Here is a 27,776-nt window from a genome sequence, read left to right as displayed (position 1 = left end):
TCTAATAGTAAATAATGGGATAAGTGTCTATTTATATATGGTCATATTAGTAGACATAACAAAACCAGGAAAATTGTTTTGCTTAGGTCTCTGTTGTCATGGAAAGGCTCTTTAGTTTTTGAGTCTTAGTTTCCTCATCCCAAATGAGGAGACCACCACCAGACTTGCAGGATAGTTTAAAGACTTGGAGAAACTTCTGTGAGGTACACTGTGCAGCCTTAGAATGACCATCCAGTAGATGTTGCCACATCAGAGCTCTTGCTAAATAATGCTCAACCTCAGTAGGATAAATTTGTCTGCTTCACAGTTACTGCTACTTTTTAAAAAAATCCTCTCGCTATGCATGGTGGTGCACACCTTTACTCCCAGCACTCAGGAGGCAGAGGCAGGCGGATTGTTGTGAGTTTGAGGTTAGCCTGCCTACAAAGCGAGTTCAGGACAGCCAAGATAACATAAAGAAACCATGTCTGGAAAACAAAACAAAACAAAACACAGAAAACCAAACCAAACCAAACCAAAATAACAACAAAAATCTTCTCAGCTTAATCACTATCACAGAATATTTCAAAAATGAGCCCATTGAAATTCTTCATACAATTTGCCCATCTTATATTTAAATATTCACTTTTAACAGTTGGTGAGTTATAGCATCCGTGGCAAAACATCTGAGTATAATTAGAAATTTTACATACTTTAAATAGAGCATACCTGGGGCTGGAGATGGCTCAGTGGTTAAGAGCACTGGCTGCTCTTCCAGAGGACCTGGGCTCAATTCTCAGCACCCATAAAGCAGCTTAAAAACTGTTTAATTCACACCCTCATACAGACATGCATGTAGGCAAAACACCAATTCACATGAAATAAAAATAAATAAATTTCTTAAAAAATAGATTATTGCTTTTCCTTAGTTTATGTTAAGTACCACAGTTAATTTTCCAATAACTTCATATGTAATAAACACACAATGAAAGAAACTACAGAAAACAACAGCAACAAGACTATGAAGGGAAGATATAACTCATATTTCTGTTCCAGCCCTCAAATTCTATGAACTATAAGTTAGTTATGACAAATAAAAATGTTTCCATTTCAGTGAATACTGAAAGGAACTGATATGACATCTTTTAAAAAATGACTTTGCTGCCTATACAGTGTAATGCATAGGTCTTACGCTAACATAAAGCACACTGCACACCTGTGACTTCAGTTAAGAAATTGTTGAGAATCTCTATTTTAAAACCACTTCAAAAATAAAGCAATTTCCCCAATGTCTTCACCTTACTTTTATTCTGAAACAACATTAAAAGCATGTCACTTTAAGTTTTGGGAGAGCAGCATGTATTACCTAGCTCAGGTTTATCCAATAAACTGATCAAAATTCGAAAAGGTTTTAGATCCTGCATGAGAGTGCTTTCTTCTCCAAATCCGTTCACTTGTAAGATTCCCACCATGGCCTTTAAAAAAGAAAAGCATACTAGTGACTTAGAAACTAGTAATATCTTTAATAGAAAAACTATTTTGAACTATATCCATCTAAAATGCAGATTCACATCCCCTGTGCTATTCTGACTGAAGTCTTCTTTCTATGCCAGGGAGAAACATGCCAGACTCATCCATCTGGAGAAAGCTAAATGTTTAAATTATTATCATTATTAGTTTGTTATATATTTTGGAGACAAAGCCGCACTATAAAGACCGGACTGGCAACAAACCCACCATCCTCCTGCCTCAGTCCTCTGAGTGCTGGGGCTACAAATGCATACCATTAATCTGGATCATGAACTTTCATTGGGGGAAAAAAAAAAAAAAAAAAGAAGGAGAGTCAAGAGAAGTGTATTGAGAATTTGAGTGTTGGAGTTCTAGGTACAGATGTTTCTGTTTTGGACATGAATTTCAATGATGCCATCTTATATCTGAGGGATCTGGTATGGCATTATCTTCTTAGGTACTTAAATTTCAATGTACACTTTCCTTCATTTAAAAATGCTTCAAGCTGGGCATGGTGGTCGATATTGCAATCCTAGCACTTCAGAAAGTGAAGTAGGCAGGTGGGTCATGAGTTCAAAGTCAACTACGCTACACCGCAAGATACTGTTTCAAAATCAAGTAAGTAAATAAAGAAAACTGCTTGGGCAATCATTTGTTTTCTTAATACATTTGGTTAGAGTATTTTGAGGCATCTTAAATAAATATAATAGGAAATAAATGGATAATTTTAGCATTTCTAGGTGAGCTGCAGTCTTACTGTATCTAGCCTACAAAAGCCTCATCGACCTGAGGTTTCATAGGAAATTTGGGTCTCGGTCACATTTTGAAAAGATCCAACGTTTACAGAGCAGATAGCTACAAAGCTGTCCTTCTGTGGGAGTCCAGCTACCATCACCATTTTGCTATAGCTGTGTAACAGCCATTCTTTGGAAGTTTAGAGTCTTGACTTCTTCAGTTATGAATTCAGCTAAAGCAGGACCATGTCTTAGGCTTTCCAACAGGAGGTAGGCAAAGAATAATGAGACAGCTGTTACCTGGACTAGCAGTTCTTTGGAGAAGGTTGTAAAATAGTAAGTGGCATGTTCTTCAGGGTTACTGTGTCTTGTGCTTCTGGGTCCTATGATAGCACCGTTGTTATCAAAACCTCCATGGGAATAAATCACAAAATTAAAACAGAAGCCTTAGAACTGTTGTCACTAAATTCTAAAATATCTCAAAAACAGCACTAAACACTTACCCAATTAGTAGCCCATTCAGTGTCAGCAAGAGAGACCATTTTAGATAGTTTAATAAAGGGAAACCAATTCAATAGATGAGTCTATAGAATCCATCCAGAATTATCTTGTTTCTTTACTCCAAATCTTACAGTAAAAGCACTGAGGATTTACAGTATCTAAGGTAAGTCATCTGGTAAGAGCTTGTGAGGACAGACAAGCCATGTATGCAAAGATGACGTGCATGTAATGCTCTACAGTGTACACAGTGCCTTACACTGGTATCACCTGTGAGACAGTGGAACTTACTACTTAAGATTCCTTAGTGACTTTGAAGTTTTAGAAATTTTGTCATTATTTTGACTATTAACTAGTTATTTTTAATACACAACATTAAGTATAACCATAGCAATTTGTCAAAGGAAAAATATCTTGTTAAAATGAACATGACTTTATGGATTTCATCATTAATAGTTCTTCCACTTGAGTTGTTTTAATAATAATAGTATAATCACTTTAAAAGATAATAACAGTATTATTATTATTACTCTGTGTGTGCGTATGTGTGTACTAGATGAGTGCATGTGTCCTTGGAGGCCAGGAGGGGGCACTGGATTCCCTGGAGCTGGAGTTACAGGTGGTGATGAGCCACCTGATGCAGGTGCTGGTAACTAAACTCTGGTCCTCTAGAAGAGCGCCAGATGCTCTTAATCACATAGCCATCTTTCTGGCAGTTTTTATTTTTTATTGTTCACTTATACATAAATGTTTAGTTTCTTCATACAAGTTGAGATACTCATATATGGCAAATCTCCTTTCATTTTTAAAAATTTTTGTCAATTATAAGCATATTCATTAATTACCTACCAAGAAGCCATGCGTAAAGTCTTCGGTTCAGTGACATATCCCTCCTTAGTACTACATGAAGGGCTGCTGACAAGATCCTGATCATATCTGGTCGAGTGGCCTGAAAAGTAATGTAGTTATGCTTACTTAATAAAAGTATAATACTATTTTTCCTTTTTGTTGTTGTTGTTGTTTTCAAGACATTTTCTCTGTATAGCCTTGGCTGTCCTAGACTCACTTTGTAGACCAGGCTGGCCTCAAACCTTTTTACTCATAAAAAAAAATTAGAATGTCTTGAAGTCTGCTGAGAATATTAGAGTGTGTGCCAGTTGTTTTTATATAACATTGCTTTGTCTAAACTTTCAAATACAGGAGCTATTACTTCTAATTTACATTCGAGGAAGCAGGAGGAAAGATAACATAACTCTTAGTTTCTTTTTGGATAGCCCCACAGAGCTTTGAAGTCTGGCCCGAAGCTCCTTGAGCAGCAAAGGGACTTTCTGCCTACCTCTGTCAACCACGTTTTAAGTATGTGCCAGTATTCCCTACCTCCACTTTAATTTTATAGCTGAGACTATAACTCACTCACTTCAGCATCATCATGTTTAAAATTCTTTTTACTTCTCCATCAACAGTAAAATCTGATGCCAACAAGGATGATAAAGAGGAAAAATAGTATGGAAGTCATATGGCATTAGCCATTCAGCAATGTCAATGGACTTTAAAATCTTCCGGAAGCTGTTACCATCAATGAAGTCCTTTTCATTTTTCCTCTTAAAAGGATTCTACTTATAGTCCTTTTGTTCTAATCAATAACTTTAACTTTTCTCTACTAGCTTTAATTTGAAGCTTGGCAATTACGGAAGATCTTATTTCAATCAAAAGATGTAAAGTTGAACAAAATGGGAAGTAGCTAATAAATTTGTTGCTAATAATAAGAATACTCAGAGGCTCTGTGAGATAAAGTTTTTTTTTTTAAGACTTATTTACGTATTCAGTGTTTTGCCTGCATGTACACCTGCGCAGAAGAGGGCATCAGATTATCTTTTTAGATCAAGATAAAGGATTTAAGTTAATAGAGATGAGATCTGATAGATATTGAATTTCATTCAGAAATTTAGACCTGGCAAGATAGGAAAGATGTTTACTTCAAGTCTGACAAATACAAATAGCCAAATCACTATAATGTGACATCGACATAACTCATGATTGTCTGTCTCATGGTTCTCCCTGCTGTATGTAGTTTGTCTTATTCACGTGTAATAAAATAGATGTATATGTTAAAAAAAAATCACAATCTCCCAGGATTCCTATGAAGAGATCAATGGGAACTCACCTAAGAAAGGGGCTTTGGGTCTAAGTTACTGCCTGCATTAGTTAAACCATACTCTTGAGTGGGAAATGCCCTTTATTGTCTTCCTGTGAACTGAACTGACTTGTGTGCATTGGCAGCATTTTCTCTGAGAGACCAAGCCAAGCCATTGTACTCAACACAGTAAAGGACAGTTTTGGAAGAAAAAATAATTTATTTATGTATTCAGTGTTTTGTCTGCATGTATACCTGCACACCAGAAGAGGGCACCAGATCTCATTATAGATGGCTGTGAGCCCCCATGTGTTGTACTTTCTTTTTTTAAAATTGTAACTAATCATTTATACAAAAGTCTAGCATAGGCAAGTGTATAGGGGTAAAAAGTGTTTTAGATTAATGGTAGCTTAGCACTGAGGTGGGATGAGGGATAATGAAAAACCACTAATAAGTGTTTAGGAAAGATGAAATGTTCTGAAACTCAAAGCTAATCAGAATATTCACCACCTTGCGTTCTTGTCATACAGACCTGATGGCCTAAGTTCAAGCCTAGACTCTGAGGTGAAGGAAATAACTGACTTAAAGTCAGGTCTTAGAAACTGACCAATTTAAAGCTATTCTATGAAAAAGGACCTGACAGCTCTCAATTGCTAGTGGCTCTGGAACTAAGGCTGGGACTCTGCACCCACCTCCCCTCTCCATGTTGGAGCTGTTGGCAACTGAGTTTCTGGGAGAGAAGAGTCAGTTTTCTTTAAGGGCTTGGCTTGATAGGTCAACTCTGCTTCCGTGCAAGGCCACACATCCAGGAGCATATGTGCAGTGCAAACTGGACTGAATGGTTTTTTTTTTTTTTTTAAAGATAACACAGTGTTGGGTGGATTGGGGGAAAGCGGTAGACCTAGGAGGAGTTTACACAGCATGGACATGATCAAAATAGATTGTATAAAATTCTCAAGGAAGTAATTAAAAAAAAGAAGAAGAAGAAAAGAAAAGTAACCCAACAACAAAAATCATCCAGGCTTCTTAAGGTGCCAAAGCATTGTGAAAATGAAATGCTTGGGTAGTGCCTCATCTGGATGCAGAGCTGACCTTCCCCTAATCACAATGAAGCTTCTCTATGCCATCTTCCTGATATGGAAAGGAAATCAACCTCTAAATTAGCAACAGATGACAAATGACAAGTTATACCCATTCTTTACAGATATTGTCAGTAAGTTAGAAAAATGTGTCAAGTGTGATCTCTAGGTACCATTCCAGGAGGCCTACAGGGGGAAACCAGATATACAACAAATAAAGAAAATGCGATAACAATTATCTATGTGTATTGACTTTTTCTTTTGCTGTGTTGACATTTTCCCCCAACATATAAGAAGCAAGTTAAACAGCTGGAATATCTGTATGAAGAGCAGCTGAGTAGAGGCAACCACCATACTTTGCATTTTTGCTGCCATGTTCTTGGGGGAAAATAAAAACACCATGAAAAAAAGGTAAACAAGTAGATGGTATAGCTCAGTGGTAGATGAACTTGCAGGAGACCCTGGCTTCAATTCCAGCACATAAAAGAAACGGGGGCAGGGAACTAGGCAGTTTCACAATTCTTTTAAAAGAATGTTACTGAAACTTAAGGTTGTCATTCAAGGTAGACATTTCAGTCTATGACTTTTACTATTTTGTATACCGAAATTGTAAGCACATGTCATGTGCTTTTGATACATATGCATGATGGTTCTCTTACTGTTCAGAACTTAATAGCTTTTTTAAAAAAAACTGTTTTTAAAAAAATATATACATTAGGTTATATCTAATATAAAAATGATCTTTTAGATTTTAGCATTCAATAGTTATTCCTCAAAGAAATAAAATGACATTGTCACTTAAACAGAAACAATATTGCTATAAATAATATTGTCAATTCCACAAGGAAATTACATTGTGAAAGACTCTGTGTGTTAAAGTAACACTGCTTCCAGACACTGAGCTAAAAATTTTACCTATTTTTTTCCTGAACTTTAGTGTTTTTTAAAGTAATTTGTTCAGATTACATCCCGATTGTTATCCCCTCTCTTGTATCTTCCTGTGCCCTCCTCCCTCTTTCACCCTATTCCCCTCTCCTAGGCCTGTGACAGAAGAGGACCTCCTCCCCCACCACATGATCACAGCCTATCAGGTCTCATCCAGAATGCCTGCTTCCCCTTCCCCTGAGTGCCACCAGGCCTCCTCACCAAGAGGAAGTGGTCAAATAGGGGGCACCAGAGTTCATGTCAGAGTCAGTCCCCGCTCTCCACATAACTGTGGAGACTGCATTGTCCATTGGCTAGATCTGAATAAGGGGTCTAGGTTTTCTGCATGCATTGTCATTGGTTGGTACAGCAGTTTGTGCAGGCCACCCTGGGTCCAGATCTGCCAACTTTACTTATTTTTAAGCTTCATATATATGAACTGATTTACATTATTTGCCCTTTCCTCCAAGTTCTCCCATGTTTCACCTCCTCCTTCTCTAACTCCTAGCTTCTTTATCTTTAGCTGTTATAAATGAGTAAATATATAAACACAACCTTTTGAGCCCACTTACTGTTGCAAGTATGTATGTTTTTAGGGATGACCACTCAGTACTGGGAAACCAATTAGGGCCCATTCCTGGGAAAACCTGATTCTACCTCTGTCAGCAGTCATTAATTGCCTGCAGCTCTTCACCTAGTGGTAGGGCCTTGTGACATCCCACCATCCACGTTGGTATGTCAACTGAAGCTGTTACTGTTCAGGTCTTGTTGAGGCAAGCATGCTGTTGAAATGCCATGGGCACAGCTTCCCTGCCATATTTACAAGAACAATCTTGAAGAGGATACCTTGATCTTTAAGCTCTTACAATCTTTCTACTCTCTCTTTCATGATGTCCCTTGAGCCTTAGGTATAGGTGTTGTGTTGTATCTGAAACAATTAGGGCAAGGCACCCATGATCAGTTGTCCTTTGCATTTTGACCAGTTGGGAGGGGTGCAATCTACACTTCAGGCTAGGATGTTTAAACAGGATGTGCTACTTAGGAACAGCCTGAGGGTTGAAAATGTTGCAGGCAGACTAGGTTCCAGTGACTCACCAGGCTTGACCCATGTCCAAATGTGGGTTCTGGGTTAGGGCAGACTCAATCTGGCCTAGGATGAGCACCTGGGTTAAGGCCTGGCGACTGTGCGGAATGAGTAGGTTGAAGTCAGGCGGCTGACCAGACTGGGCTGATACACACAATGTGCAATCTGGGTTAAATCCTGGCTTGGGAACAGTGCAGGGAGGACCAGTCAGACTGAGCTCCAAAAAACAATGGGCGAGGAGGAACAAACCTGGATGGTTCAGTCCCTAAAATTCTTTCACTGATGAAGTGTTATGATTTGGGGCTGTTAAGAGGCTCAATAGGGCTGGGTGTGGTGGTGCACACCTTTAATCCCAGCACTTGGGAGGCAGAGACAGGCAGATCTCTGAGAGCCTGGTCTACAAAGAGAGTCCAGGACAGCCAAGGCTACACAGAGAAACCCTGTCTTGAAGGAAACAAACAAACCAACAAACAAACGAGGCTCAATAGGTAAAACATGCTTACTGCCAACCCTGATAACCTGAGCTCATTTTTCTAAGTCTACATAAAGGTTGAAAAAGAGATCTGAATCCTACAAATTGTCCTCTGACTTCCATATAAGTGCTGTGGACACAGACACAAAACAAAACAATAAATAAAGGTAGATACTGCTTTCAAAATGCAATGGCTTAGGCCAGAAACACCTGCCTCCAGGCTCATGTTCTGTTTTAAGGGGCTTCAGGAAGTACTTGAGCTGGTAGAGATGGGTGAGGGGAGGTGGACTTGGAATGTACAGCTGCTGCTGCAAGCTCTCATTGCCTAGATTGAGCTCCTGCTGCTGCCATTGCCTTGTTGTTATGATGACTGAAATCTCTATGAAAGAGTAAGCTAAAATAAACCTTTCCTCCCTTAAAGTGTTTCATGTCAGGTAACAGTGATGAGAAAAAGTTACACACATAAGTGGTATTAGCAACATTTCTGATTGTTTGGTTGAATCTGGTAAAGTGGACCCATATATGGGACATCTGCCCAGTGGAGTACAGCAGCGTTTTCTAAATAACCAAACTTGATGCTCCAAAATCACATGAGTAAAAGTACCAGTTAGACTAGCAAACTGTAGCAGGACAGAAACTAAAAGTATCAGTTAGACTAGCAAACTGTAGCAGGACAGAAACTAAAAGTTGATTTATATTTATAGATCACAATTAGCTTAAGCTGTAGATCTAACTTTGGTATAGTATCAAAGAAGAATTATACCTATTATCAGAAAATATTAAAGATTCTTGATTTTTCCAACTGCATAACAACGTGAGAGGGTGAGAGTTAATTTTTTTTCATATACATCAACCAAAAAGCAGAGGTATGAGCTTTCATTTTTTGTGTTCTTAGGCCAGTTATTAAACAGAGTGATAAGAAGTAGGAAACTCTGCTGCTCACAGCTTCTTTTTGAGCTGTAACGTACTTTTACAAGATGTCATTCACACTGGTAAGATTTATTTGCTCATTTATTTTGAGATAAATCAGTAGACTATTTTTTAAATTACATAATAAATACAGATAGCATTAACTTACATCAGGAACTGTTTAGATTCTTAGTATTTTTAAGCATGCAATAGCATCCTGCAACCAGAACTTTGAGGACTCCTATGCTATCTCTTCACTAACAGACATGCAGATGATAGGCACTGTCTCAAAATCTTGGAAGCACCAATGTCTCCCCATCTTATCGGAAAGAATAGAAGAAATGGTAAAGGATATAAAACTTCAATTTTAGGAGGAATGTTTCAGAGATCTACTACACCATGGTAACCATAGTTAATATCTGTTGTATTGAAAGTTAAGAATGTGTCCTCACTGAAGGAAGTAAGTTCATGATGTAATAAATGAGTTAGTAATACATTCTAAGATGTTCTTCCTCTCCTCTCTCTACATATATTTGAAAACATCATGGAGGAAAAAACTCACAATTTTTGTCAACTACTAATAAATAAAAAAATCATATGTTTTGTTTTTGTTTTTGTTTTGAGACAAGGTTTTTCTGTGTAGCCCTGGTTGTCTTACATTTGCTCTGTAGACCAGGTAGGCCTGGAACTCATGGAGATCCACTTGCCTCTGCCTCTTGAGTGCTAGGATTAAAAGCATGTGCCACCACATCCAGAGAAAGTCATATTTTGTGATGCTACAGATTGAACCTAGGGCCTGTTGCATCTACCATTGAGCTACTCCCCAGCTAAAAAGCCACTTTTTTTTTCTTTTTGGACACAAGATCTCACTATTGAATTTACAATCGCCCTGCCTAAGCCTCCACAATGCTGGAACTAAAGGCATGTGTGACACCATCACCAAATGCATGGCTAAGAAGCCACTCTTAAATATTACTGACATCACCACACATTTTGCAATATGTAAAGATCTCTATAATCTCAACTAACACAGATCTCTATAACCTAACAACAGTAGGATACTCAGGTCAGCTTTACCTGAAGTAAGTTAAAGAGGTCTACCATTCCATCCATAACATAATAGCAATCCTATTTTTGAGGTAGGTAATGAAGACTCTGCTAAGTTATAATTAAAATCAATACTTGCTAAGAATATATCACATGCAAGACATGAAAAAAAAAAGTCAAGTGGAAAACAAAGATGACTATATCAGCCTCGGAGCCTTACAATGTGACACAGTAATGCGGGACTAGTACTGCAGCAGTAGCCGAGAGAGGTGAACAGAGATTACTTAATACATTACTGCTTTCTGAAACACAGCGTAGGAGGTCTGGGAGAATTTTGGGTTGCAGGAATAGAGAGAAGGGAGAGTAGGAAAGTACAAGGAAGGTTTAATTTTAATTCCTGACCTAGGAACATCACAAATTAAGTTCTTATCAATTAATTCCTAGATGCTGTGGAGGAGCCTTTCCGTGGAGAGTTTATTAATATGGAATGTCAACAGGAAAAAAGGTCAAGATCAAAAGTCACTAATGAATGCTCTTCCTAAGTGCCAGGCAGTGCAGGTTTAGGTTCTTACAACACATTTCTTTGATCTACTCTTTGTCTTCTTTTATAAGACTTTAACAAAGTTAAACAAAGACACAAACAAACCTCATATTGTGGTCCATTTGGCCATCTCTAAGCTACAGCTTTGGCCAGCTTAGTCTTCACTGAACTTCCCCAGTAAAGAAAATGTGAAAGTCCAGAGGGCAGAAAAAAGGCCCATGGCTAAGAGTGCGGGGATCTCAAAATAGAAAATAGGAAGTGGTTTATGTCTCAACTAGTGACAATGTACTCAATGAACTATAAAAGTCTTCAATTTTTATTCAAATTAAATGAAGTAAAAAAAATTAGTAAAGTAGTAAAAAAACAAAAACAATAAACTTAGCCAGTTATGAGAAGTTGCTGAGCTCTCAACTAGCAGCCACATAAAAACATCAAAGTCCTTCCTGCTAATCCCATTTTAGAAATGCATTTTCTTTTTCTTATTTTCTTTCTTTCTTTTGAGACAGGATCTTATTATGTAGCCATGGCTGTCCTAGAACTCTCTGTAGACCAAGATCTCTTGGAATTCACAGAGATCCACCTGTCACTGCTTTTTGAGTGCTGGGATTAAAGGTGCATGCCACTACCACCTGGCATAAATTTAATTTTCAAAGCAGAAAGCCTTTTCATCTTACTTGTGTAAAGTATTTAGTTCTACCAATTTGGAATGTACTCATTCTAGTGTTTAAGTCTCATTTTTCATCAAAGTTTAGTATTTTTAAAGATATACAAAATTTCTTTTAAATTAAAGGACATTGCTTAAGTCCTAGTAATGTAACACTTTATTCATGATTTGTCAAGTCAGTTGCTTGTATCTACAGTGAAGTGTGTCGCAAATGGCCCAGGACTAAATGTTTGGTTCTCAAGCAATGGATAACTTCCCAAAGTCCTGGCATATATACTGGAGCTCCAAAGCAATATAAGGCACCAGCAGATAGATGTTAGCAGAGTTGAAGGCCTGGGTCTCAAGACTCTATTTATTTAGAGTTAGCAATGAGCACCTACTGCCTTTTTAAAGTTTAAAAATTTTTTGAAATGTATAAAGCAATCTGCTTCAGTGGCTGTATCCTTATTTTTCTTTAAAATAATCACAATTTCTACTTCACCAAAAAGGAATTTGTTTTCAATTATAAGTATAAAGAAAATATTCTAATATAGTGCCTTTAAAATGACTAAACAGCACAGATCTGTGACTTTCACGGAATGCCTTTTGACAGCAATAGCATGACGTTTACCTGGCTCATATGGAATGGAAAACAGAAGAGGATGAGGTCCAGTGTGCTTCTCTGTACAAGTACACTCGAGTCCTGCACTGAAGTACTTACTGCTTCTACCTGAAAGAAGAAAGCCTTTAGCATGCTGGGAAATGTTTGCCATAGTAACGTTTCATTTATCTAAGACAGAATATATACCTGCGCTTTTCACAGAGTGCAACAGACAAATGTCAGTATCAATGACTTTTTACCCTGTGCCCTATCATGTCTACCCAGCATGTTTGTGCAAATGTTGCCTAGCAGCTACACTCATACTTGCACTAAGTGGGATGCAAGTCAAATGTCCATTGACTGATGAAACAATAACCACACTATGATACTGTCAACAAGAGAATATGGAGCAACATAAAGCAACAAGCCAATGACATACACAGAAGCATGGACTAATCTCAATTGCGCTGTAAACTGTGAGTGAACCACACCCACAGGCCATCAGCAGTATGATTCAACCTATGTTAACAGTCTGGATAGAACATTTTCAAGGATCTGAAATCAGGAAAGGAGTGACCACAGGAGTCTAGTGATTTTTGGAGTGATATAAATTTCTTAGTCTTCTTTGTAGTAGTAGTTAGGAGACTATATTTATGTGTAAAAATTCATACATGTAAGATGGCCCAATTTTAGTGAATGTATTTAATATTTAATCTAAGCAAAGTTGTATGTTAAATTCAGCTGTATCATTATATGGAAAATAAGGTTAATCAAAAAACATTTAAGAGCTTTTGAAAATGAATTTCTTGCCCATCTTAAGGCTACAGCATCCTATACAGATTTCCTTCTGTTACCAGTCTTGAAATTAAAAAGAACATAAGAACACAGTCTGTGGGCTATTCCTTTTTTCAGATGTCAGCTATATCACTTTGTCTAAATTGCAAATTTCTTTATAAAGAAAAATAAGACTGAAGGGAAGGTCCACTTTGGGATATTATAATAAATGTAGCCTTGGTAACAGCAGTCTACTAGTATGCAAGACAGGAGTAATTAAAATCATGGATTTGCTTGAATAAGAGTGAATAGGCATACATAATAATGTCTTTTTCATGAGAAAAATAATCCTTTAAATTATCAATAATTATTCAGTATTTTGGCTGTTTTCTTTGATAAAAACAGAAATGTTGCCCATGGCGTGATTCTCAGAATAGTCTGGGATGCCTGGCTTTAGAGACACACCTCTGACAAGACAACCTACCATGAGCTCAATGTCACTGCCAATTATATACAGCTGATCTTCCATTGAAAGCTTCCTGTTCAGATGGGCCAGGACATATGTGATTCCAGGTAAGCGCACAGCGGGACTGGTGAGCAGACTGCCCCAGAGGGCACTGTAGAATGCCGACTGCTCTACAGCAGCAGCAACCTTCTCCAGCAGTGTGTTTGTTCTGTGCACACAACAGAAGGAGACATTCACAATCAGAGAAAAGAACTCAACCATGATTCTCTTCCAAAATAAACAACAGCATCCACAGCAAAGTCATGAGCTCCACTCTAGAAACAAGTGAGCTAGTCTGGAAGAGCACACTTCAAATTCAGAGGGTGGGGTACAAAGTCCTGCTTCCGCCCTGTGCTAGCTGTCAGATGGAGAGAACTGCACCACTGTACCTGCCTACCTTACTGGATTGTTAGATTACAATAAGCTATAAAGCAACGTCTATACAGTTTGTTTAATCAATCAGCACAACTATGCTGACTTCCTACAAAACCTTAAGACATTTGCTTTCTGAAATCATAACATAGAATTCACAATGATATAAATGAATTGGACATATGACAAAAATCAAACTAAGGATATCTATCAGTGATTGACTCTTGTTTTAACCAAAATAAACAATTCAATATATGGAAGTCTATCACATTATGGTATAGTATAGTAAAGTCATATGACTTCAGTGAGTGATTTATTAGTAACATTAATCTTTGACTTCATTGTATCTCTGCATTAAAATAACACATTTATTAACTCTCTTATAGTACTTACATGGAATTCTTAACAAAACATAACTCATAGGATGCTACAGCCAGACAGAGAATTATTTAATTTCTATTTTAAATTTTAATTAGAAGCTGGGCATGGTGGCACATGCCTGTAATCCCAGCACTTAGAAGGCAGAGGCAGGCAAATCTTTGTGAGTTGAGGCCAGCCTGGTCTACAAAACACATCCAGGATAGCCAAGGTTACACAGTGAAAACAAAACAAAAATAATTAGACCTAGTAGAATTAAATGGTACTGATTCTGGACTTCCCTTAAGAGAATAAATTAAAACTTATTTCTAGTTTTTGTTTGTTTGTTGGTGTGTTATTTTTTTCAAGACAGGGTTTCTCTGGTGTCCTGGATTCAGTCTGTAAACCAGGCTGGCCTCAAACTCACAGCGATCTGCCTGCATCTGCCTCTCTAGTGGTGGGATTGAAGGTGCGTGCCACCACATCGTAAAACTTATTTCTAAACTAAATGAACTACTTTTATTTTATACTTCTAAACTTATAAGCAAATAGGGAAATTGATAAAAGCAAGTAAGATGGGCCATAGAAATGGCTCAGGAGTAATGGCATTTGCCATGAAAGCCTGTAGAGCAGACTTCCAACCAGGAGCCTCCATGAAGGTAGGACTCACAGTGCACAAAGTTACCCTCTGACCGCCATCCACACCAGCCACACACAGACACCGGGTAATAAGAATGGCAATAAAAAACAGTTTGAAATAGCCAATTATGCTATTTAGTTTTGACTACATTTTTTTTCTTTTCAATGTAGCCTATAAGGATAATCCAGTATTTTCAGGATTAGAATCTTATTGTATTGTGGAAAGAGTTGAAACACATTAGTCAATGTACTTAATTAAATTATTTAAGTTTAAATCATTACATCTACTCACAAGTTAAACTTAGCATTCTCTATTTTGCCACCTAAACTCAATTCCTTTATTTGTTTTTCTTTCTTTCTTTTCCTTTTTCTTTTTCTTTTTATTCTAGTTCTGGTAACAACATAAGGGCATCATGCATTGTCTGTAGCTATTAGCTCTTAAAAAACAATAGGCTCCAAAACAGAAGAGTTAGTTCCCTTTCTTTAACATTCAGTATCAAGAATCAAGCATTATGACAACAGCTAATGAAAGGCGGTGCACTGGTGCCAGCTAGTTTTCTCCATTAGCAGTTTAAACGCCATTGGCACAGGGACCCACTTTGCACTCTTCATTATCTGTTAATCTATTTGTTGTATCACTAAATTATGGGTCATAATTTTTGACTAAGTTATAAAAAGAATTTGGCTGGTTTTATCACTACAGTAACACGAAGAATTATGCTTCATTTACAGATGAAGAACCAACACAATTGGAAAACACTAAAAAGTGTTCCTAAGATCAAACAAGATACTTCACAATAGTTTTTTATTGCTACTGAAATCTTGTATGTATACCTGTTTTGTCTGCATGTATATCTATGTACCATATGCTTGCCCGGTGCCTACAGAAGCCAGAAAAGAATGCCAAATCCCCTGAAACTAGAGTTTCAGTGAGCTGTGAACTTCCAACTTGATGCTGGGATTCAAACTCAGGTCCTCTGGAAGAGCAGCAAATGTTCTTAATCCCTAAGCTATCCTTCTAGCCCCAGTATTTTTTTCTTAATTTATATTTTTTAATGTGTATATAAATGCTGTCTGCATGGATGTATGCCTACTACAGGAATGTGTGGTACCCAGGTAGGGCAGAAGACGGCATTGGAGTCCATGGAACTGGAGTTATAGACAGTTGTGAGCTGCTACTTCAGTGCTAGGAATCCAACCTAGTTTTTTTGTAAGAGAAGCCAGTGCTCTTAACTGTTGAGCCATCCCTCTAGTATTAATGTGTTATGTTGATGCATCTAGAATAGTTTTGTTATGCTAAAACACAGTTAAAAATGGTTACTGATTAATTCATGATGTGTAGTACCAAGGTGGACCAAATATCATTTACCTCTCATAATACTCTGATCCTTCTTCTAAGCCAGGAAGAATACCAGTCAGCAATCCCTGGAGACCAGGTTTCAGAGTTTTCCCCAAAGGCAGGTAATATATCTCATATAAACTGAGCAGTGTTGGTTTCACAGACATAGCAGCATTGGCAAGAAGAGGAAACAACCCAGAGCTGTTAAAAAATGAAAGATGTAAAACAGCACATTAATTCATATGCAATGATATAATATATTTTATTTTTTATGAAACAGGTTACAGCAAATGAGTAAAATAATATCTATTAATGATTTCTACATCCATTAAACTAAACTGGTTCTTTCACCTGAGTTTTACATACACGAACCCTAAAATCTTCCTAGTTGTTTCACAAAGTCCTTATGTTCTACTATTCCAAACAAGAATTCTCATCTTTTCAGAAGGCTGACCTTTCTCCTCCATAACTAGCCTTTAAAAATATGGCATCTGTTATTAGCTGCCCAAAAGCTATATATCTAGGAATGATGTTTTGCCCTACTGTAAAAGTGTCTCCTTCAAGACTCATGTGTGGTGGTGTATGCCTTTAATCCCAGGACTCAGGAGGCAGAGGAAAACGGATCTCTGAGAGCTCCAGCCTAGCCTGGTCTATATATTGAGTTCCATGACAGCCAGGGCTATGTAGAGAGACCCTGCCTCAAACAAAGCAAAACAAAACAAAAATACCTTCTCCAACCACCAACCACTGGCCATGTTCTCTCTTCAGGCTTCCCTTCTAGATAATTTCTGAGTAAATTCTTCCTATCTTATCTGGGGAATTATTTTGCAGAGACTACCACATTTTCAAAACCTCGTCATAGCAGGTAGAATTCAAATCTGGCCTGAAGTTATTACTTTCAATAAAAACCTTTCATAGATTTCCTGTTGCCAACATGATTTTGAACAGTTTTCAGCTACTGCATACACTGAACAACCCATGTGCACTCACCCATTTCATTCTTGCACTCCCAACTCAGCCATTCTGTTCCTTTGAGAACCTTCCACGACCTCTGTAGCTGCCAGGTCTTTACCTGTCCTCTTCACAAAGACACAGTCCCCACTCTCTTACTAAGACCCCATGGTTCACTGCAGGATTCCAAAACATTCAGCTCTCAGTTGATCCTTGATGAAACTTACCTGCTAATTAGACTAGGATTATATCCCTATCTGATTTCCTTAAAGTAGTAAATGGTACGTATTAGAATATTTATTACTAGCTTTGAACTCTCTGTGAGTATGGGAACAGATCACAGCCACTAGTGTTTCAGTCTTTCAGTTCCTCGTGCTATGTTCTACACCCAGGCAGTGCTTTAAAGATGATGACTCTTACCCACTCTGGCCTTTATATGGGAAATAGAAATTATGTTCAACTGACTAGTTTTTTGCACAAAATTTAGGAACAGTATGACCTGAAGATGTAGTCATACTATGTCCTTGTGAAACTGTCTTTTGTGTGACAGTCATGCCCTGCCTTTCCCAGGAGCTAGCCTCATTGATGATAACTCTTATCTCCTTAATTTCTGTCTTTCTTTGCTCTCTGCTGACATCTTTGCTTCTAACCCAATGTACTAGAAAAAACAAAAACAAAAACCCCAAAACCAAAACAGCACTTGGCTTTCCATTCCTGATCTAAAGCAACAAAGATGAAGGACAGTCTTTTGTTTTTGCTATGGTTGTTTAGGATTCAGAAATCAGTTTCTCTCTTTTTTTTTTAATCACAAAGCCAGATCATAAAAACCAGACTTTCTCTTTCCAGAGGTAGATTGTGAAAATTGATCTTTCCCTGCCATTTTGACTTGGGTGTAGCTGTAAAGGAATTTTCTCATCTACCTTAATTGCCAGTAGATCAGAAGATTTTCTTTAAAAAAAAAAAAAAAAAAGGAGGCTACCAGGAAGTAATGTTACACAGAGGTGCTAAGAGAAGGGGGATAAGCCATGCTGGCTTCCCTGCACAGCGTGTCACTGTTTAGCACTAGAGCACACTTTTTTTTTTGTTGAATTAGTTTCTATATGGTTGTTCATGCTTTAATTTTACCTATGCAATAAAGGATCCATTAACCACTCAAAGGTCGGGGGTTCAGAGTTTCTCGACAGGGAACATGTGGGGGCATGTGGGAAGGTAATGAGGAGCTCACCCACACCTCCAGAGGAGGTGTACCCCAGCTGTGACTCAGGAAGGAAAGCTCCTGTTCTCAGGACCATCACGTGTGTACCTGTGTCCCTTAAAGTATCTTTTATGATAGCCAATGAATACGTTTCTCTGAATTCTATGAGTTACTCTAACAAATTAATTGAGCCTAAAGAGGAAGTTGTATAGACCACAAGTTGTAGATTGTAGGTTACAAGTTATGGAGGCCTGGACTTGTTTGTGGTGTTAGCTTTAGAAGCAGTCTTACTGGGTCATCATCCTGTGAGATCTAATGGTATCTGTAGAAAAAGAATAAGAACCGAGGTGGACTAAAGGAGTCCAACTGAAGTTCACTGAAGAGCTCGTTTGCTTGCCAATGTAAAAGAATCCTCATACAATTGGCAATCATACAGATGATCTATAGTGTGAGTTGGATAATCTTAGTTTGAAATTTTTTTTCAACCCAGTACACGAAATCTTAGAAGCCATACCTAACATCATTTGTTTAACATGTTTTAAAATAATCAGAGTGTAAGGAGCTAAGAACAGAGGCTGCATCAGTAATTAGGGCAGTGACAAAGCCCACAGTAAAGATGATGCTCACTTGGACTGGCAGCTGTCAGTGAGGTAGACAGATGCACTGGAAACACATCAGGGTAATATGTAGGTTACTGGGTACACTGTTGTACTTTCTGTACATTAACAACTTTGTGAGACTAGTAGTATCATTTCCATCTTTGTAGATGAGGGCACAAAGCCTTTAAAGAAGTGGTCCAAAACACACGATTTGTTTGACATCCCTACTCTTTTGTTTGTTTTGTGTGTGTGTGTGTGTGTGTGTGTGTGTGTGTTTGTTTGTTTGTTTTATGAGTCAGGGTTTCTCTGCGTAACCTTGGCTGTCCTGGACTAACTTTGTAGACCAGGCTGCCCTCGAACTTACAGTCATCCACCTGCCTCTGCCTCCTGAGTGCTGGGATTACAGGCCTGCGCCACCACGCCCGGCAACATCCCTACTCTTAACCACTGTGAGACAGAACTTCCAGGGACAGCACTGGAGGGAGGAGAATATGGTCAGGGTAACAAGATGTGCAATTCACATTTCACTCTTGTGCAAAGGGATTGACGGTGGCAACATTTACAGACCTTTAGTATAAAGTAGGTTTACTTTTAAACAGGTAGAGTTTTAGTGGCTGTTAAAGATATACAAATATGTTGGGGGTTGGCCTGGTAGTCTATATATATGAATGCTGAATTCTGGGCCCCAAGATCTGGTACAGTACAGATGAGTGCATGGTCACATATTCTGATCAGTGTTGCATTAACTTTGTTCCCTAATGATCTCTGATTGGTTAAATGAAAAAGCTGGACAGGCTGTTGCTGGGCAGACAAGAGGTGGTGGAGCTTCTATTCCTGTGCTTGGGATCTCAGGCAGGGACCAGGAAGTGGGAGAAGAGAAAGAAGAGATATTGAGAGGACGCTGCCATGAGGAATTGACCTGATGGACCAGAAACAGCCCAGATAGAATATATGGCAAATAACTTGAGACGTGTGGCTGGGAAGTAGCCAGACTAGCTTAGAAGCTTAGAGGATTAGAATAAAACAATATCTGCCCAGCTATTGAGCCTAAAGCTTCTTAATAAATCTAGGAAGTCTCTGTGTCATTTATTAAGAAGCTAGAGTGGGTGACAAGAAAAGCCCCCCCAAATAAATTAACCACTCATATATGGGATGACTAAATCAAGAATTTAAAGCTCGGGCCAGCACTTGAGTCATCAATTTGGAGTCTATATATAATAAACAAACAATGGTTATCAGATGAGGGAGGAAATAGGGAGATGCAAGTCAAAAGACACAAAACAGCAAGAAAGGTCCAGAGAACTGTGTGATGAGGGATATATGAATCTGCTTCATTAGGGTATGTACCTCACGTCACCACATTATACACTTTAAATAGGCATGGTAAGGCAAAGAAGATAAGTAGGGGTGTGGATATGCTTGCTCAACAAGAAAATATAAAATAAGAACACAGAAGGACCAGAACCAAGGGAACCCTAAGAAATGGCAGATATTGAGTTAGGGTGGAAGAGGAAAGGGTGGTAAAAGACAAGGAAAAAGATGAAAGAAAATGCCATTTTATAAAAGACAAAGGAAAAGATGGTCAAAGAGTTATTAATGACATTAAAGCTACTGAAAACCAAGGCATTTTATTTTCTGGGGCCTAGCTTCAACCTTAAATGGGTAGAATGCCTGATTAGTGCCAACAATTTTGAATGACAACTTTAATGAATGACATCTAAGAATAAAACACAACTTGAAAAATGTTTTACCTTTTTCTAAATCACTTAAAGACTTAAAATTTATTTAAGAAACAATTTTTTAAATTTCTAATTTTACTGTAGAAAGGTTAAATAGTTTAGGCATATATACAAATATGTATCTGGAGACAGTGTCTTATTATACAGCCTTGGTTGGTCTAGAACTTGCTATGTAGGTCAGGCTGGCCTTGAACTCATAGAGATCTGTCTGCCTCTGCCTCCCGAGTGTTGAGACTAAATACATGTACCACCATATCTAGCTAGAAATATATTTTTATATTGTACATTGGTAATACAATTATTCTTACCTATATAAAAAAAGATCTTTGGCAAGCCGCTTAGGTCCGATGATTTTGAAGATGATTTCGTATGTTTCAAGTGCCTTCCGATGAACTCCACCTGGTAGTGCTGGATGCAGACATTGAGCTAGGCGTTTGCCTATGGTCAGTTTTTTGGGTACTACCTGGTACTTGGCATTATTTTGTAAAACCTTGAAGAAAATAATTTTAGTGCAACTGAGAAAAATGTCTCATTTTATTGCTATTTTCTTATAAAACTATCACAGAAAATTTTTGAAACATTATCAGTACATATTTGAAATTAAAATAAAAAAAAAATAAAAAGTATCATGTTGTTAAAAATAAACCCATTATATGGTAACAAGAAAATATATTTTCAAATAAAAGAATAGTTTGCCCAAAATATGTGGAGAGTAAAGATTTTGCAAATCTTTACTATCTGTCATGAGACAGAAAATCATAGTTGCCCCCTCTGGGGTCACAATTTATGGAGTGAGAAACTGACTGTCAGTCAAAGGAAATATAGTAGAAAAGTCATCACTAGAGTAGGCAGTCATTAAATTTATACTGAAATATGTTTTGACTACATAAACAAATACAGCACACACACACACACACACACACACACACACACAATCACGTCTGTGTCTGCATGTGCACACACATGCATGGTTATAAAAATCCTTGGGTTGTCCCACCATATTTTATATTACTTTCATCTATAATCTTAGTATCTTATGTTTTGTTATTTGGATACAGTGAAGTGTTTTCATAAATACTGATTAATGTATAAGAAGCTGACTATGCTCTTAGTTAGTCTAACTCATGTCTATAATTCAAAGAATTGCATTTGAAAATAGTTCCCAAGTGGCATTCTAAATGGGACTTTTAGAATCTTTCAGCAAGACAAAAAGCCTAACTTCCTGAAAGCAAAGTCATACTATAGAGCAATTTACAGTATGATAAAGAGATAAAGTTTTCAAAGCTCACACAGTAAATGCTGGAAGAAAATGTGCAAGCAACATTTGTGTATCCCATGTTAAGGTGAACACTTAGCAGAGTGGAAATGAAAGCTTTTTTTCTTATACTATCAGGCACTCTATTGTCCTTGCTATATATTTTAAGATTTCTTTCCTAATAACTGCATGTGAAGCTGTTTGAAGTTTAAAGTTATTATAAAACTATTCTTTTCCACCCAGACTTTTTCAGTATTTAGAAGCATTCCCAATCACTAGGAACAAAAATCATGCCAAAACTGTGTGTGAAGGAAGAAATGTTTGACTGAAATTAAAACAAAATTGATCAAAACAGGAAGCAAGAGTTGATCAGTGGCTCTTCTCCAGGAACTTGGCTAAAAACAGACCTACGCACAGAAGAAGGCTCATTCCAAGTCAAGTTCCAAGGCCTAGGGCCTATATTTAAAACTGCCTTTGTGAAAAATACTGACTTGTAACTAGGCCTGCATAGGCATAAAACGTTTCCTGTTGCTGCACTTACACCATTAGGAAAGGGCCCTGCAGTCATTACTTTCCATTTACAGCTTTTCATTTTGGAGCCAGGAACTCCAGAACTTTATCTGATGTTCAATTACAAAAACTTACCCTCACAGTAACATATATGGTTCCCAGTTTTGTAATTTTACAGGGACCAATAATAATAACGATGATGATGATATACCACCCCCCCCCCACCTTTTTTTGAGACAAGGTTTCTCTGTGTAACCTTGGCTGTCCTGGACTCGCTTTGTAGAGCAAGCTGGTCTCGAACTCACCGCAATCACTTGCTTCTACCTCCTGAGTGCTAGGATTACAGGTGTGCGCCATCACACCTGGCTAATAATTGTATCTTTTAAGCAGTACTGTTTCTTTGAATGAGAACTGTTAAAGTGTTAGTAATACACCTGACCACATAGGCATAAACTCATAAAGTAAAATGCCATTTATGAAAGCTGGGGTTCAGTTACATTTGTAGTCTTTACTTCATGATTTAGCTAAATCTTGCATACACAGGTATAAACAGATTTCTGGTTTTTACTCCAATAACTAAATGTATAAGAAGAGCACACCTTGTTGAGTTTTCCAAGCGCTGATATCAAATCTGCCCACTCACTGGAGTATTCAAAATTCTTCAGTGCTTTGTCAATTGCAGCTACATAGTTTCTGTATTTGGAGTCACTCAATAACTCCAGCTCTTCTGTGTTCATCCTCCCACCGTGTCACACTAGAGACCAGTTGCAAAGTCATGCAAAATCATTCCCTGCAAGAGATTTCAGAGGAACCAAGGTTACAAAGTAAAGCATCAAGTGTGTTCAGAAAGTCTCATGACAAAAGAAATGATTAATTTTACAGTTTCTTTAAATGAAGTACTCAAAATTCTAGTCAGCTAGTGTACAGGGGTAATAGTAATAGTCAAACTGAAAAAGTGGCACTTAAATTTATTTAGGCATATGAAAAGTTCTGATTACTTCATGTTATTTCTGCCACATTTGTTAATGGAACATTTCAGATACATACTCTCTTCTATTTTGATAGCAAATCAAAATAAAAATTTAGTGAAAATAGTTAGAATCAAGGTTACATCAAGGATATAGGAGAAGGGGGGTGGTGGGGGGGGAACACCAAAGGAGAAAGAATAATTTATTTTAAAGATCCACTGCATTAACTAATAACGGTCATCTAGTATGAGGGACCATCAGCTGGTTTGAATCAAAACTGATTTGGGGTATAATGCAGCCACAAATTCTATGATATTCCTCTTTAAGAGTATGCCCAGTCCTCCAGTCCTTTGGTTTAGACTTAAATTTAGTGGTAACAGTAAGGCAGAAGAGACAATGGCAGAATCAATAGCACTTCAGCTTCTAAAGGCTCTTAGACAACTTATTTCTAGTTCAAGCCAGCTACCATATGATGAAGACACCTCAAGAAGCTCTGAAGTTGAACCTATCAAGAAGAACTGAGGCTTCATGTCACAGCCACGAGGGAGTCATTTTAAATCCTCTATCATCAGCTAAGTCTGGATTTCAGTGGACACCCACTGACACTTTGATGTCACTCTACTGCAAGAAATTCCCTAATCAGCAACACATATAGCTAAGTCTCTCAAATTCATTCAGACAGGTAACAGAAATTTTTCTCCCATAAACCACTGGTTAGAGGGTTGTCCTGTCACAATAGATAATTAATAACAAGAATTTAATTGAGGTGAGAGTGAGGTATCTTCCCCTTTTTACACTTTTACTTTAACCTCTGCCTGCCTCATTCTATACCAGCTGCCTTAGGTGTGCTGGGCGTGGTGGCGCACGCCTGTAATCCCAGCACTCAGGAGGCAGAGGAAGGTGGATCGCTGAGAATTTTAAACCAGCCTGGTCTACAAAGAAGTCCAGGACAGCCAAAGCTACACAACAAACAAACAAAATAATAAAAAAGAATAGGCCTTAGGGGCTACCAAAACAATTTGATGGAGTAAGAATAATTTTTCCAATAATCTTCTTTCAAAGATAACAGACACACACTTATAAAACTGAATTTGACGCCTTTTTTAAACTTGTAGAAAAATTAACTTCAGATCTAGCCAATGGGCAGGACATTCACCACAGCTGTGTGGAGAGCAGGGACTGACTCTGACAGGAACTTTTGTGCCTCATATTTAACTACTTCCCTTTGGTGGGGAGGCCTGGTGGCACTCAGAGAAAGGATAAGCAGGCTACCAGGATGAGATTCCACAGGCTGTGACCATATGGTGGGGAAGGAGGTCCCCTTCTGTCACAGACCTACAGGAGGGAAATAGGGTGAAAGAGGGAGGGAGGAAGGGAGGGAGAAACAGGAGGATACAAGTGAGATAACAATGGAGATGTAATCTGAATAAATTAATTAAATAAAAAAATTTAAAAAGAAAAATTAAGTTTAAAAGATCATAGATTTAAATGTGACATGCAGAATTATAAAATTCTTAGAAGAAAATATAGAAGTAAATTTTCTTGACATAAAGCATTCTAAGAAATAAGTTCCTACTGAATCAATACTTAAAATATTGTGCTGCAAGAGATACCATCATAAAGGGAAAAGAGAACTGAAGAGTGGGAGAACATCTATTTTCTATATATCTGATCAAGTACTTGAACTGGTATATAAAAGCTCCCCTTCAATAAAAGAAAATAAATCTTCAAATGGGCAAAATATGTGAGCAGACACAGCTACAAAGGAAGTATGCAGATGCACAAACTGTAATACTGAGACTCATTGAGATTCATGCCAAAGTGGCTTACTAGTTAAAAATAGAAGTAAGTGAAATGCTATGGAAGCTGTTTTGTTGCAAACCTACAGTTTCTATCCCAGAGCCTCCCCTATAACATTCTAATACCGAGATGCAGCCCCAGCCCTTTTAAAATTTTACAGAGACAGGGCCTTGCTACATTGTCTAGACTAGCCTCAGACTTGTGACCCTTCTACCTCATTTTCCCCAAGCAGCTGAGATTATAGGAACATTCCGTCTCACAGTTAAAAACAACCATAAGCATACACAAAATAATGTGTTTCATATGAAAAAAAATGAAAAGCATGGCACATGAAAATGAAACTATAACTTTGGAGAATAAAACCTCTAAAAATGATAAGGATATTCATGGGATCAATATAACATTTCAAGTTTTGTTTCTGAGTGAACAGAATGGGAAAGTGTAAGCTTTTTAGGGGCACATGCATGTACTCTAATAGACTCTAATAAGTGAATCTAACTGTGCTGTATTAGCAGTAAGGAGAGTAAATAAAGCACGTGCATAAGTTTTGCTGATAGAGAATTTCTTTCCTTGGCAAGATTTCCAGCTTAGGATAGAAGACATTCATTTGGAAGATAGACTATCAATGTTCAGTGTATGTAGAAGCAATTTAGTAGCAATTCCTACTCATGAAAATAGTGATCACTTATCAATAAGCAGAGGGATAATACAATTTTTAAACAATAGTACCTTAATAGATGTGTTCTTCATAAAACTTTTATGTGTCATAAAAAAGCTAATAATTAATGACCAGCTAAATTTTTGGAGCTTGTAACTAACATGTTTGCTGTATGATTGAATCATGTTAAAAATAAATCTAGGGGCTGGGGAGATAGCTCAGTTGGTAAAGTGATTGCCTTGCAAGACTGAGGACAGGAGATTCCTAGAACCCATGTCAAAAGCCAGGCAATGAGCTGCAGAGATGGCTAGGGAATAAGTGCTTGCTATGCAATTATAAACTTGAGTTTGCAGCCTCAGGACTTAGGTGGAATGTGCCTGTGACTTCAGTGCTGTGTAAGGGTGGTTTCACACAGACCCTGTAGGTTCCTTGGTCAGCCAATATAGCTCCAGGTTCAGTGAGAGAGCCTGTCTCAAAAAGTAAGTGAAGAAACAATTGAGGAAGAAATAACACTGTCACCTGACCTTCATGTACCCATACAAACCCACATACCACTCACACACCAATCCATAATTTTAAAATTTAAAAAGCCTGGTATGGTGGGATGTGCTTGTAATTCTAGCACTGAGAGTATGGAGACAGATGAATCCTTAGGGCTCACTGATCAGCCAGTCTTGACTACTTGGCAAGTTCTGGCCATTGAGGGATGTCGTCTCAATAACAAAACAAAACAACAAATTTTAACATTTTAAAAAAGGGCAGTGCTGAAGAATAATACCTTGTCTGAAACAAAAACCAAGCCAAAATGAAAGCTATTAGGAATCATTTTCAGTCCCAAGCTCTGATTACCTTTTATTTTTTATTTTTGGATTAATTTATTTATTGGGGTGTGTGTGGAGTATATCTTTTCATAATGAAATATATGTAAATATTTTAGAGTTTTGCTTACAAAAGTGTCAATAAAATATTCTGATTTCATAAGAATTTGCTTTCAGAGTTCTCTAAGACTGCTTTTAATATGAGTGAAAAAATGTCATGTCATGAACCATATGATGATATGAACTTTTAAATAATTTATTCTAACATTTTCTTTTTCTAAAAAAAACTATTTATTTATTATCATGTATATGGTGCTCTGCCTGTATGACAGAAGAGGGCATCAGATCACATTATAGATGGTTGTGAACCATCATGTGGTTGCTGGGAATTGAACTCAGGACCTCTGGAGGAGCAGTCAATGCTCTTAACCTCTCAGCCAAGTCTCTAGCCCTTACTCTAACATTTTCTAAAATGCAACTGGTAACATACACAAAACTGTGCTTTTGATAAAAAATGTGGCATAACAAACAAAGCCAAGACTTTGACTAATCAATAAAGCATTTATAAACTGACAGAGACATTCATGTAATAAAGGTTGAAAGGAATGAAAGGCTGGAAAGACGGCTCAGCAGTTAAGAGCACTTGCTGGCCTTGAAGAGGACCTGAGTTTGGTTAGGAGCACCCACATCAGACTGCTTACAACTAACTGCTTGCAACTCTAGAAGATCTAACGTGATCTGACCACTGGTACCCACAAGCATATGCACATACTTACTAATAACTAAAAAATGAATCTTAAAGAAAATTCATAAAGAGTCAAATGGTATATACTTACTTATATCTGGACACTAGCCCAAGGGGCATGTCCCAAGAAAGCCTTCACTTACCAGGAAAGTGGGACAGAGAGGAGGACATCCCATTGGGACTTTAAGTTAGAGAAGCATGGGAGAATGGGGAAATAGAAGGATCCAGAGGGTCCTAGAAATCTACAAGAAGAACATTATGATGGGCGGATCTGGGCCCAGGGGTCCTGCTCAAGCTATGGCACCAGCCAAGGACAGTATGTGCAGTAAACTTCGAACTCCTACCCAGATCTAGCCAATGGACAGAACATTCTCCACTGTTGAGTGGAGAGTGGGGTC

The 27,776-nt window shown here is 37.8% G+C and overlaps 1 protein-coding gene across 1 annotated transcript in view; it reads right to left on the bottom strand.

The window, feature by feature from the left end:
- Dop1a (DOP1 leucine zipper like protein A) overlaps positions 1 to 27,776 on the bottom strand; it is a 93,835-nt gene that overhangs the window by 43,652 nt on the left and 22,407 nt on the right. The window contains exons 2-10 of the mRNA XM_051140576.1: positions 26,157 to 26,282; positions 22,989 to 23,179; positions 20,933 to 21,114; positions 16,171 to 16,341; positions 13,413 to 13,602; positions 12,185 to 12,283; positions 3,570 to 3,669; positions 2,523 to 2,605; positions 1,346 to 1,454 (exon numbers count right to left, since the gene is read on the bottom strand). Coding sequence (XP_050996533.1) covers positions 1,346 to 1,454; positions 2,523 to 2,605; positions 3,570 to 3,669; positions 12,185 to 12,283; positions 13,413 to 13,602; positions 16,171 to 16,341; positions 20,933 to 21,114; positions 22,989 to 23,126 — 1,072 coding nt within the window. The 5' untranslated portion in view covers positions 23,127 to 23,179; positions 26,157 to 26,282. The remainder of the gene's footprint in view (positions 1 to 1,345; positions 1,455 to 2,522; positions 2,606 to 3,569; positions 3,670 to 12,184; positions 12,284 to 13,412; positions 13,603 to 16,170; positions 16,342 to 20,932; positions 21,115 to 22,988; positions 23,180 to 26,156; positions 26,283 to 27,776) is intronic.

The sequence above is a fragment of the Acomys russatus genome, chromosome 32, assembly GCF_903995435.1.
Source record: "Acomys russatus chromosome 32, mAcoRus1.1, whole genome shotgun sequence".
NCBI lineage: Eukaryota > Metazoa > Chordata > Mammalia > Rodentia > Muridae > Acomys > Acomys russatus.
Note: the sequence above shows the minus strand (reverse complement) of the source record. Positions and strands in the feature narration are given on the sequence as shown.